General features: G+C 33.2%; 3 protein-coding genes across 3 annotated transcripts; 1 reads left to right on the top strand and 2 right to left on the bottom strand.

Moving 5' to 3' along the window:
* Positions 1–2383: 2383 nt before the first annotated feature.
* LOC106309409 (acanthoscurrin-2-like) lies at positions 2384–3025 on the bottom strand. Its single transcript, XM_013746435.1, has one exon. The coding sequence runs from the start codon at positions 3023–3025 to the stop codon at positions 2384–2386; it is 642 nt and encodes a 213-aa protein (XP_013601889.1).
* Positions 3026–3747: 722 nt separating this feature from the next.
* Positions 3748–4996, top strand: LOC106311125. The gene is made up of 3 exons (XM_013748355.1): positions 3748–3972; positions 4333–4458; positions 4582–4996. Exons 1-3 carry the CDS (start codon positions 3856–3858, stop codon positions 4726–4728), a joined length of 390 nt encoding a protein of 129 aa, XP_013603809.1. The 5' UTR covers positions 3748–3855; the 3' UTR covers positions 4729–4996.
* A 2813-nt stretch (positions 4997–7809) lies between these two features.
* LOC106312523 (probable pectate lyase 1) lies at positions 7810–11907 on the bottom strand. Its single transcript, XM_013750084.1, has 5 exons — positions 11630–11907; positions 10651–10731; positions 8786–9532; positions 8544–8682; positions 7810–8382 (listed from the first exon to the last, which is right to left on the bottom strand). Exons 1-5 carry the CDS (start codon positions 11728–11730, stop codon positions 8155–8157), a joined length of 1296 nt encoding a protein of 431 aa, XP_013605538.1. The 5' UTR covers positions 11731–11907; the 3' UTR covers positions 7810–8154.
* Between the last annotated feature and the right edge of the window lie 2476 nt (positions 11908–14383).

Genomic DNA, 14383 nt, shown 5'->3' with positions numbered 1-14383 from the left:
CTGAAATTTTCTCACCTTTGATCCTACTGTCTTAATCTTCCTAAAACTCTTTTAGACATTTCAAATAATTAACTGAAGAACACCAAATATATATAGGAATACAAAGAGAATAAAATAGTTTTTGATAGAGTAAAATAGTTTTATTTAGATATTCGATTTGATCATCTATATATTCATCATCACGAATCACACGATCATAAATTTCAAACTATTTCCATGGAAAACATGCAATCTTTTCACCAAGCCTGCATGCACCATCGGCTTTGATAGTCCAATTACATTGATAATGACATTCGTCTATATCTCTCAACCCATCAAATATATCAAACCGTTTGACCTGCTTGTTCCATTTAAAGCTGCAAAAGAAGAGTGTTGATCTCCAGATATTTGTTTGAAATTTAAAGTGGTAATTCTTATTGACTGCCAACTTGTGAACTCCTAAGTCGTCTTCTTTGGATTTGCAATGAACGGTGAGAAGTGGACCGCTTTTTCCTTTATTGCCAAGACAATTCGTCATCGTGACGACGGTGATAGGCCAAAACGGAGGTAGCTTACCATGACTCGAAGCAAATAAAAGAACGATGATCAGAAAAGTCACATAAAGCTTCTGCGGACTTCTCATTGATATAGTTTTTTTTAATATCTTCTGTGTATGTTTATGGTTAATGAGATTGCTATTGGAGTTGATTTTCTTTCCACATATATATAGGGTTTTTTTTGTTGACAACTATATATATAGAAGAACACATAATATGTAAAAATATGTACAGGATACTCGTTGAGTTTACAAAAAAAAAAAAATATATATATAGAAAAAAACTGTATATATAGCGTTTTTGTAGACACATTATGGTTATTTTAGAGCACTTTCAATATTTAATCTATGAAATATTATTATTTTAGTAAGTTCTTAGTTAAATAATTATATTTAATTTAAACAAAACTAATACCATTGGACATGTGGGTTCAAAGTATCTTAGCAGCATCTAAAAAATCATTGTTTGAGATATTTTGCTGAAAGTTTCTTTTCCTTATCTTTACTTTTATTTTTTTAATATTATTTTTTGTTTAAATACTGGAGTGAAAGTGAAAACCCCTCACTGGAGTTGTTCTTATCCTATGTTTTGTTAAGAAACGTAGTAAAAAAACTAATAATAATAACACTTACCAAATGAGCAAGCGAATCAATCAGTGTGCAATTAGTGAGGCTAGATCCGATTCGTGACGGGGTTTGTGAAACTTGTCGTTGTCGTAAAAAGAGGATTGAAGAGCTAAACAAAACAAAGTATTGACTTCATAATATAACAGCTAATTTCTTGAACTTTCACTAGCTTAGCTTAAACGTTAACGGTGTTACAAAATCAACAATAATATTCTGGCCACAAAAAAGAATACTCGAGGCTATGTATTATATACACGTCGTAATAAATTGCATGAGATGTAAATTTTGAAGTCCGGGACACAGAGATATACTGTAGAGAGGACGATGCATGAAATGGCACGACAAGTGTTTGACATGCAAACGTATCTTCTTAAATTTTTGTCCATCTCATCATCACGCAATTAATTAGGTTATTTATTATTGTTTACACTTTGTGGATTCTTGCTGTCTCCACCCCCCACCCCACCATTATACTTTCAAGTATTTAAGAAAATTAACAATTTTGCAACAACACAAAATCCCAACGATAACTAATTAACTAGATTAGCTCTAAAGTTTCTTTTGCATGTGTATAGCATCTCTATATGATACTCCCTCTGTTTCTTTTTGTAATGGTTTAAAAATATTTTTGTTTCAATTTTTATGATGTTTTAAAATTTTCTATCTAAAAACTATTAAATTAATTAATTAAAATATTAAAAATTAATGTGTATTTTTTGTCTTATTTGTTCAGAATAGTAATGATTAACTATTTTTGATTACTTTTTTTTGTTGTAATCAAATGTTTTTAATAAAAGTATATATTTTTTTTAATTTGTGTGTTCATACGAAAATATCATTAAAAACGGAAGGAATACTATATATTAAGCTCAAGTTCTGATATGTTCATTGTTAATACTCATGATTAAGATCATAATAACGAATAATGAATAGCATTATAATACTTAAGATCATAGTTACTGGATATATAATTTTGAAATAAATCTTGTTATTAGAAGCATAATAATTTCTCCGTACTTAATTTTGAACATGCACGAAAAGATAGCAGAGAACTTCATACTAAAACAAACGTAACTATGATCAACGAGTAAACATAGTCACACATTACATAACACGATGGCCAAATCGAAGGAAATTTTACACAAACCCAAACAAGAAAATACATCAAAAGTCACCCTAAGGATAATCAACACAAAACTCTACCAAAGCTTCATATCTTCATCAAGGATGTGGAAGTATCCCACCGCCAACGCCACCAACGACACCGTGTCCACCGCCGATGCCACCAACACCACCAATACCGCCTCCCTTACCGATACCACCACCACCGACTCCACCTATACCACCCCCGGTTCCGCCTAGACCGCCAACACCGCCAATACCACCAGCTTTACCAATTCCACCACCAACTCCACCTAAACCACCCCCAGCTCCGCCTAGACCGCCAACACCACCGATACCTCCTGCTTTACCGATCCCACCACCGACTCCACCAAGGCCGCCTAGACCGCCTCCTACACCGCCTATGCCATGAAAACCACCGATTCCAGCTGCACCGCCTATGCCACCGTATTTACCAATACCGCCAAGACCTCCAATGAGTGGAATACCTAGACCTCCCACGCCGGCGTAACCACCAACTCCCGCGAATCCGCCGACTCCTGCTACGCCTCCGATGCATTTTTTGTCACCCAGGCTTTTTGGTGTTGTCTGATCAGCGGCACTTGCATGCAAGAGCGTTGTGGTTGTATCGTCATGTGTCGTCGTCTTGCCCTCATCAAACTCACCCGGCACTTGACGAGCACGTGCATGGACGACAGTCAGAGCAAGGAAGACACAAACGACTGACAAAACTCTTGACATCTCTCTTATTTTTCTCAACGCTCTCTCTTTTATATAAATTATACTATTGATTGTCTCGTATGTTGTTGAGGTTTACAATGAGTTTTCTAGGGTTTATATAGCAAAATGGAGGGTTGGTGACAGTTGAAAGTCATAAATTTCGCTATGAACATATTTAAAAAAAAATCATTTCCCCCTTATTAAAGGCTGTCTGATGATACAACTATACGATTGACAACTGATTGGTCCAATTTCAAATGTTGATTCATTTTTGGTTTTGTAGTTAGCTAGTGTCTTCACTCTTCAGGCACTACAGCAAGCGGGATAAGACCATGAACTAAATTTTAATTCGTTCACCATGTTCTGTTTGTAGTGTAAATTTGAAACAGACCAAAACTAATTAAACGATATAATAAAACGAAAATTATTACGATTTATTAGCTTAAAGTTAAAAGCAATACATTTACAAATTTTCTAGATATAACCTTATTAAATTATAAAATATATAATTAGTAATACGTTAGAAAACATATTCAATTTTAAATTCAATACAAAAAAACATATCATTAAGTAACTAAAAACGAAGAACAAGTCCATCGCCGAACAATTAGGGTTTGGGAAAATTCTCTTATATTAAAGACGAAGCACAAAGAACCCGATAATTGCTCATAGCCGGACGATCAGAACTGGGACCGCGATGGAAGGGATGATGATCGTATATATATAAAGCTTTTAGCTAGAGTTTGCGTCTTATTTATGATTAAAATCATAAGTTCTGATTTGTGAGGGTTTCGATTGTTCTCTCTAAGTTTTCTATATTCTCAGAGTACTACTCTTATACAAGAGTTACGATGCATTCGTTGATGCTCTCTTCAAAACTGGCCGAAGTTCTGATCTACAGTGGAAAAACGGTAAGGAGTTTTCCACTCTGTAGGGCATTCGTCTCCGCGTCACCAAGGCCCTTGCAAGTAAGAACCAATAGATATTTCATATTTGCTCTCACCTAAAAACTTTAATTATTTCACAAAGTTTTTCACTTGGTGTTTGTAGAGTCATGATGATTTTAGAAACATAGAGATTTTTAAGAGTTTCAAATAAAATGGCAGATTCATGATATTTTGAAATCTGTTTTATATTTGAAGGTTTTTAGAACTTCTGTTCCAGTAGTATCATATTAATTCAACTACAAGCTATAATACGTTGATATCTAATTATTACATACTAACAGGATCTGCTGGAAATTAGCTATGCCTACAGTGTAGAGTTTCGTATTGTAATATGTTGTAGGATAATATACATTGTAATTGATTATGATAAATTAAATAAAGGGAAAAGAAGAGGCAGAGCAATGCAAAAATGTGAAAGAAGCAGCAGATGCAGTGAAGGACGGAGCGAAGCAAGTGAAGGAAACCACCGAGTATATCCAAGATGTCGCTTCCACTGCGTCTGGCCGGGTAATTATATAACTCTATTTTATTATTTGATTATTCTGATTAACTATATATAGGCGTACGTATGTATGTATGCATTTGGTTTGATTAGTATTGTGTTTATATTTCACTAATTTTGTTAATTAGGTAAGTAAGATGACAAAAGATGTGACGGAAAAGGTTACCGAAACGACGGATTCTGTCACTGAAAAGGCTAAAGGATCTGTATCTGGAGTCGTGGCCACAGTCAAAAATGCTACTGATATCATTAATAACAAAACTGGTGGCGATTAGTTACTAGCATATCTAAATATTTGATTTATTTATTATGTTTCAATAAATTAAGTAGTATTCAAAGTAATGATCTGATCAATGATATCTCTGACTAAATTTTGAACATGAATTTGAACAATAATTCAAAGTTATACTCGGAAAACCTCTGGACTAGATAGACTGTGTTTCGCTCTTGTAGCATAATAAGGGGAAGTACGATGTAGTAGTCTCCTTAGTGATGATTGATCTTTGTAATGGAAGGAAGAATAAAGAGACTTGTCTTAATTGATTTGGTTGGGTAATGCTGTAAAGGTAAGAGGTATGTACTGAAATGTTTTCTAAAAATGATAAATATGTTATCCACCGTTGTACAACCATATTAAGTTAGGCTATACGAGATCAATGTTTTTTTTAAAGAGTTACTATAGACGTAAATGTCTTTTATATATGGATCATTTTATCCAAAATATAACATTTTTAGAATAACTCTATTATAGAATTACTCTATTTTAGTGGAAATTATAGAAGAGATTATAGAGCACCACCGGAGATGCTGCCAATATCACTTTAGCTTTAGATAAATTATGTTCTATAAATTTTCTGATAGGGAGATGTGTAGATAATCTTAGGCCATGATTATCGCAGGTAAGTAGAAGGGGTTTTAGGTGGTGGACCACATCTTTTTTATTAAAATCGGTGATAGAGGAGAGGAATTAAGGATCGACTTTGGTGAGATTTTTGAACTGTTTGCGGACCTCACTGACACGTGGTAGCCCGCGATTGTTTTTTTTTTAATTTTTTTTTTTTAAATCAGAGAAAACAAAAAAAAAAATTAAGAAACCCAAAATTCATACCTACCGATAATCATGGCCTTAATGATGGTGAAAATAAAAGGTTATCATTATCTGTTGGAACATTTTGCTTGTGATTTTTGATCTTTTTGTCACGTGGGTGCACATGGATCCGATTTAGCGTGTTTTAGGCTTTTCTTGTTTTTCATGTTAACGATCAACTTCCCAATGCAAAAAAGCCAAATAAAACATCAATTAATTATATTCATTATAATATTGGGGGTTTTAACACAAAAAATCAGATTGAATTTAAGATTTATATATATTCACTAAAAATATCTCTAGTAAACTTTATTTTTACTTTAAAACGTCGTAAATCCATAATAATGGAATTGAATTTTACTCTGATTTTGAAAAATAAAAACAATACTCTATATTGATGAAGTGATTTCATTGGTTACTTCACTATAGAGTGGAAAATAGAATGTAATTGGAGCATTTTTTAGTCAAAATCAATGAAATATGAAATTGATTTTGAGATGCTAATAGGTCATCAAGGACTATAAATTTTTTTAACAAAATACTATCTAATGTAAATAAAACATGGTCATAGTATATAGAACAATCGTTCTTTCAGGACTTTCTATCACACTTTGTTACTGTCGATTATTAATAAAAAATTTGACATTCTGAAGGTAATATTTACACATAATAGATATTTACTGTTTTTTTGCTAATTTGTTTTTATGATGTCTTGCACTAGAAACTTCATAATATTTCTTTCTCAAGTTTAGGTGGTAGGAAATCAAAATAGAGAAACACTAGCGGGTAATAAATATTCGAATATGTCGCAAACAAACTTTTTCTAATGTTAAAAATCAGATAACACTAATGCAAAGTTAAAAATCAGATAACACCATTGGTTGCTTGCTTAGCTAAAAAGTATAATCACGACAAGTTACAACCACTCAGAGCATCTCCAACCCATAACACTATTTTACTGTCAAAACTACACTATTTTGGTGTAGTTTCAACACTAAAAAAATATTATTATCTAACCATAACACTAAACTTCACACTAAAAAATATTTTATAATATTATATGTATTTAACTTTTTATTTGTCATTTATTTAATTGTACAATTTATTAATAAAATAAGTGAATAGTGTTTCAGTGGAGTGAATAGTGTTATAGTGTAGTGAATAGTATCACATCAAATTTGGTGTAAAATTATAGTGTGACACTAAAATGGTGTAATTTTTGCAGTTGAATTGGAGAAGGTTTTAGTGTCAAAATCACACTAAAATAGTGTTTTGGAGTTGGGTTGAAGATGACCATAGGAAAATAAAGCTATCAAATCCAGCCATATAAATCTATCAAAGCTATTACAAAGACAAGTAGAAAGATTCACAAATCATTAGACACTATGTTTAATTATAAACCAGAAGAACACACGTAAGAAAAAACAAGACATTAACATTTCCCTTTACCGTTGACAAAAAAAAAACATTTCCCTTTACCACTTGATCACTTTGTCACTTATTAATAAACTTAGCCACTTTGTCGATTATTAATAAAAAAATTGGCATTTTAAAGGTAATATTTACACATACTAGATTTTTTTTTTTTTGATAAACCCTATCGGCTGATCTGGTCGGTCCCGGGAGGAACGCACTTAGTGCTACAGAGTGAACTAGCCCGAAAACGTACCACACTGCCTGACCCGAGTTTGGAATACCTTCCGACTAATGCCAGAGGGTGGACCAATCATTTGTTATGGCCCACCATGAAAACCACTTGGGCCGAAGTCCAAGCCCAAACTGGTCAAGTAATGATAATTTAGTTCCCAATGCGAATCGAACCCATGACTGATGTGAGTACACACCAAGCCCCAAGAGATTGCCACTAGTCTACCACCGCTTGGTTTTTACACATAATAGATATTTACTGTTTTTTGCTAATTTGTTTTTATGATGTCTAGTTGCATTAGAAACTTGATAATATTTTTTCTAAAGTTTACGTGGTAGGAAATCTAAATAGAGAAACACTAGCGGGTGATAAATATTCGAATATGTCGCAAACAAACTTTTTCTAATGTTAAATTAGATAACAATACTAATACAAAGTTTTTTATAAACTGCCAATTACTATATTGGTTGCTTGCTTAGCTAAAAAGTATAATCATGACAAGTTACAACCACTTAAAAGAAAATAAAGCTATCAAAGCTATTGTAGCTTTATTAGACACTATATTACACTTTATTAGACACTCTATTACAAAGACAAGTATAAAGATTCACAAATCATTAGACACTATATTTAATAATAAACCAGAAGAACACACAAAAGAAAAAACTAGACATTAACATTCTTGTTTTTTTTTCTGGGTATACGAGTTGATCAGACAGAACCAACAACACTTCGGGAGTTTCTCTTTTACATGAAAAGTTTTTTTATTTCCTTTTCTTGTGTTAACTTGCGGTTGAAGCAAGAAAACCCGAGGTTGAGAAAAATTGACACAAACACAGACGAAAAAAAGAAGAGACAATAGGCTTTTAATTGACAAATGTGTGAGAATGTACACTTTTGTCTAAATATAATAGAAAATGGTTATGAATTGTGGTGGTTATGGTGTCGGTAGGAGGTTAAAAACAACTATGAGGTACATTGACGTCCTCGGCGACATGGTAGAGCTCCGGCGTCAGAAGTAATTGTATCGACCAATGAAGAAGATTTAGCGGCCAGGCTAGAGGCACGTGCGTAGCTACCAGATGCAGCGACTCCTGAAGCAGTGAAGTAAGCTCCGTTCTGAAGCAAATCTCCTTCGGTTCTCCAATTCCATCCTTTCCAATGACCCGTCGGTGTGTTCACTCTCTTGGTCACCTATCAAAATGTTCAACATAAAAATGTTACAATCACAAAATCACTATTTTGATTAGTTATTACTGTTAAGTTACATGAACTTCCAACATAATGTAAATTAATGATAATTATTTAAGATATTTTCTAAGCTTTTGATACGAGACAATGTCCCTAATAGTTACCTCTTTGGCAAAAGGATTTTTAGGGGCGGCGTAGCGGTTTCCTTGACTGTTGATTGTTGGGTTTGCACTTCCACCGATCGCATACATTTCCCAGTGAGTATAGTCGTTGTTCACGACATGGAAGTACCCATGCCGACACCTGCATGAACAGTTAGTCACATTGGTGAGAAAACAAATCATAGAAACAGAGTAAACAGAGCATACTCTGTTCTTGTTCTGTCTTTATATATATAGTTATATACCTTGGCATTCTTTGAATAAGTCCGACTCCAAAATGGTTATAAGCAATGGTAACTTGCATAGCTTTGTCCCTCGTGTAAGAATCACTATGTCCGAGCAACATAACCTCGTTATGGTGAGTCATGTGGTTGTTAGAGATTGTAATCGCGGTGGAGCCCATGATTGCATCCACAAGCCCATCAGCGCAATGAGACAACGAGTTGTGATCAATCCAAACATGACTCGATCCAAAGATGGAAACGGCATCACCATCAGCCATCGTTCTCCACCCAAAGTGCGTCTCTGAGCTTCTAACCATAGCGTTACCGGTCGGTCTACAGTCATGAATATGCAATCCATGGACGATGACGTTCGTCACATACTGAATCGTGATGCAACCGCCGTTAGCTATGTGAACGTTTGCGCCACGTCCGTCGATCGTTTTGAAACTGTTTACGATCAGCTCCTGTTTTAACTGAATCACCATGTCACGTTTGAAAACGATCCATAGTGGTCGGTCTTGGATCACGGCGTGACGTAATGTCCCCGGTCTAGGGTTAACCGGGTTATCGTCTCTTGGGTCAGTGACTACGTAGAAACGCCCGTCGCGACCGCCGATCGCGTTTCTTCCAAATCCGATACCACAGTCCGCTAGGCGTTTGCGGTTCTTGTGCCAGTTGCGATCGCATCGCCAACAATCGTCGATTGGGTTGCCTGTTCCGCAAGTAAAGTAACCTAGCTTCCTCCTCTGGGTGTGGTTTCTTACACTCCTGTATAATTATAACCGGTTTAGACTGGTTTTATTTTATTTTTCTTAACCGGATCTTCCCCGCAAACTTAATATGAATAATTTTAAAAATTAAAATCACACCAGAACATGTGCACATAACATGATTGATGATAAATACGCAATGTATAGTACTTTTTTTTCATAGACGTGTGTCGGTGGGATTAGGTTTTCTGGCTAAGTTTCTTGAAGCAAACGGCGTTATAGAGAACCGTTATATTGTACTGTTACGACCACATGGGCACTATCCAAAATTATTTTTTAAAAATATATTTTTGGCACCTCTTTTTAGAATACACTATGTATTTAAAAAGGAATATTAATATTTCAAAAATTACTTTCTATTGTACGTATTTTGATATAAATTTTTAACGAATTCGCAGTGTGTACTGAGCCGTATACGTGGTTGGTGATGTGAAAGATAATTTAATTTGGGGGAGGACATGATATACTATGCAAATGCAATAATGCGTTGGACATGGATCTGCATTGTATTAGACATTAGTGCATGTCGTGTTTGCGGTGAAAACTGTCTGCTAAAATTAGTAGCTCAACAACGATTGAGATTTGAGAACAAAATAGGAAAAAAACTTGAGAATTAATAGATAGTATTAGAAGTGTGATAAGATACTATATTGAGAAATAATATAATGAAATTACCTTATAACATATAAATGCATGCAACATGTAGTAGGTGATATAAAAATGTATACTTTTGTCAGAGAAAGATTTTAAAATGGAAAGAAAAATCACAATAAATATCTCGTTTCATTAATTTTCTTAAATAGATATCTTACTTAAGAGATGATTCAGACAGAAATAATTAATGGCAGATGGTCACGGGATTGGATCTCACTAGTAGCAAGAATAATTAATAGTGTGAACATGGGGATTTTTAGATGAGATATAAATATAGTAACAAAAATGGATTCAGTTGGTTAGAGAAGAAGTAAACTTAACAGCTTTTGTAGGCTAGATCTTGATGCAACATTTAGAATGAAACAAAAGCCACAGTAGCACAATAATTGTAAATGAATGATAACTTTTTTAGACCATAACAAATACTAGAAAATATAGAAATCAAATGACATTCGTACTTACATTTCAGCCAAGGCGATAACTTCGTCAGCTACTTCATCCGGATTCGTCACTGCATGCTTGTTCCATTCGATTTCGTCCGATCTATAAAAATTGGAGATCACATTGCAACAAATTTAGATATATAAAACTGAGATTCTAGGAAATTAATGATTACATTATTGTAATGCTTTTAAATTTTATAATACATTCGAGAATGCACACTACACCGCTCAATGAAATTCGCTATCACGATACGTTAGACAATCTTTAACTCATCTTTACATTTGCATATATAATAGCATTCACAAACAAATGTATTTAAATTCATTTTTATTTTTTATTCTAAAGTAAATTAACCTTTATTTCAAAAGTAATTTTCTTTAAAAGAAATACAGATGCATGCAGTAGAGTAAATTTCATTATATTATACAGTTTTTCTATTTTAGGAAAAATAAAAAGATACACAGAAAATGGCTTTAGAAAAAGGTTGTCTTCTGACATAATTATTAAATGACAAAAATGACCCTATCAAACAATTCCGACACTACGACTACGTAGCACATTGTGTAAGGTCACACCAGTAAATCTAAACAGAGGCAAGTATAACTACACAATTGCGTTGACTTATAAGTGTATCTATGCAAATTATAAAAGCCGAATGTACGGTCTAGATCTTTGGATCTGGATCACAACACAAAAAATTAACGGCCTGTATAATTTCAGTTAAAGAATAGAGGGATGGAGTACTGTAGTAGAGATCGAAAAGGCCAAGAGAAAAAACTATTTTCTCCTGCTGCTAATCTTGTCGGTGAAAAAGAATTAGAACAGTCAAACACGAATGATTTTGATAACTGTATCTGGGAATTTTCCTTTGGAATCTGAGGAAAATGTAGTTCGAGAAAAATGAAAATAATGTAAACGTTTTACTGATGTAAAACAAATAAAAGAAAATAAATCATCTTCTCTGTATCGAAAAACAGAGAGGTGTAAAGATAATGACCTGGAGAGAGATGAGATCTTGTCGTGTGTACTGTTGTCCATTGCTCCCACGAAGAAGAGTAGACATATCATAGCTAAAATCCATGTTGGAAGAACCACCATTGAGGCAGAAGCTGAGCAGAGTGTTTATTATGGTTCGAGAGAATTAGAGCAGAGGAGTGAGAGTTCAAAGACAGTGAATGTACGAGCTTGGAGATATATTGGCCTTCTTATAGAATATAGAGAGGTGAAAAAAGAAAAAAAAGAGAGGAAAAAAAGACAGACATGAAAAAGAGACGTTAAGACGGTCGTTAATGTATCTATACGATACGAAATGGAGTAGTACAGTTTGATTCTGTGTCTTGCCTTTTCAGCGTGATTAGTTGTTAACTCAACTCCATCTCTTTATTTACCGTTCTAACCGCCACTAACTGCTCAAGCGTGTGAATGTAATTCACAGACCTCGCACGCTGGAACACTTCTTATAATTTTTGCAAACTAATTATTTTATTTTTCCTTTCGTGTATTTAATTTAGTTTTCAAACAACATACGATTTTGCTATCGTAGTGTTCTTTTTAAACAAGGAAAATAATCACTGATGTTTTGTCTTAAAAACCTCATAGTTCTTCATGTTTTTCTTCAAGAAAGTGTTTGAAATTCCTTAAATTGGCTATCGCCTTTCAAATATATAATCAATCAAAAATAATATAGCATTTAAGTTTAAGTTATGGTTTAGTGATTATAGTTTAGGGTTTAATATTTAGGGAGTCAGTTTTTATAAACTTTTATAAATGTTTTATAAATTATTCTTAAAATTTTATAAATGGTTTAGAAGGGTTATAGTATTTTTCATCACAAACCTAAGATATTTAGTTATCATTTAAGAGTAAATTTGAAAAGTGATATCAAATTTGTGATAAAATTGAAATTCTCTAAAAACATAGAATTTTGATTTTCTAGACGTCTAAACCCCTTCTCATTCTCTATTTCGGTAATCGCTTAACTCTGTAGAACATTATCAAAGCGGTAAAAACTTCATATATTTCTGTTTTGACCTAATAAATACAAATCCGTTTTAGTAATCATACTAGATTAGTGAAGATTATATATAATGTACTCGAGTAGCTAGTTAGCTTATCAGTGTAGTTATAAGTTTACAAAAATGGCCACATTTTATAAAAATTGTGTGATAAAAATAAGATGATAATCGAATCGTTATTGACCAATGAAGAACTGAATGACCGAAGGAAAAATAAGAAGAAGTTAATAATTGGCTTAGAAATGATGCTTTCTCTTTCGCATTAAACAGTTAGTGAATGTGACTGAGGCAGAAAATAGATAATGCTTCTAACTTTTTTTGTTTGTTCACCTCCTGATAATGTTTCTAACTTGTCGACTTGAATTGACACGTCATCGAAGAGAGAGAGAGAGATTCCGTACACGGAAAACCAGTTGTTATAGTTCACTGCTGAATTAGCGGATATTAGAGTAATTAAGAGTATCGTTTAAAAGAAATTTATTCTCCGTGAAAGTATACAATACATCCATTGATTTTGGAACGTTAATCACGGCTTAGTTAGAAAAAAAACAAGAAGAAGAAAAAACTATTGAAGAATTTATAGTCAAGAAGGAAAAAAAATATTGAAAAATTTATAGTCTCATTGGTAATCGAGGTTTTGATAATATAAACAGAAAAATTGTGATATGGTTTAACATCGGTTTATACGGTATGCATGATAAGTGTTATTTTCCTAAAATTAATGCTGCAGACTAATGTTTAATTTAGAAAAGAATAATTTTTAAATTAAGCCTTTGAATACTAATAACCGAATAAGCAATGTCTGTAAAACGGATAATTTAATGCGGTACAGTCTAAATGGAGTTTTATAAACTGCAGAATAGTTACGTCCTAACAATAATAACGTCCTTCATTTTTCTTTCACAGCAATTTAATATAATTTTAATTATCTAATGTAAATTCTTATATATACATATATGATGTGTACCATGTGTGTTCATCATGGGAGAGGTTGGATTGGTGATAACTGGTAATTATTAAAACTTTTGTTGTTACACTTTCATTGCTCATATTACTTTTGTAAAAGTGCAAAAAGCTAAGATAAAGATAAAATCTTGTTGGTGCGAGTTGTTTGGTTACGCCAAAACTTGCGGGTCAAATTGGTTCCCAATCACTCGTGTTTAACTTATCTTTGTTCTCTCTTTTTCTTAAATCTATTTTGCCGTTTTGGTTTTCCTTTTACTAACCTAATTAAGTGAAAAACAGCGAGAAACCATTATCCAGTGATGTAAGTAATTGCTGTCATTACCCATTTTAACGGCAAATGTTTTACCATATAGTGTTTCTACCTTAACCAGTTGAAAGGTATACAGTCGATAAAATCACGCCGAGACGCCATTCCAGGTATCTACAAAATATATAGTGGGTAGTTCGAATTATTTATATTTGTCGTTAGCTAATAACCTTACTATATATAGTATATATGAGCCGGATCACCGACACTCCCAAAACGTCACAATATTATCGAATGGATGGAGCTTCGAACGGGAATATGTTTCAAGTTTTGGCTTACATATAAATAACATTTTTTCGGTATGAATATAAATTACATTTTATACAAAAATACATACAAATGACTATCCTAGTCAAAATAATGGCCAAAATGGAAATCAATACTTATTGTACATGATATAGCTATTTAGATATTCTGGAGAATATCGTGAATTTCTTGATAACCCTTTTTGCAAAAATATAAT

This window comes from Brassica oleracea, chromosome C8 (genome assembly GCF_000695525.1).
Source record: "Brassica oleracea var. oleracea cultivar TO1000 chromosome C8, BOL, whole genome shotgun sequence".
NCBI lineage: Eukaryota > Viridiplantae > Streptophyta > Magnoliopsida > Brassicales > Brassicaceae > Brassica > Brassica oleracea.
The sequence above is the reverse complement of the archived record's forward strand: the minus strand, read 5'-3'. Positions and strand labels throughout refer to the sequence as shown.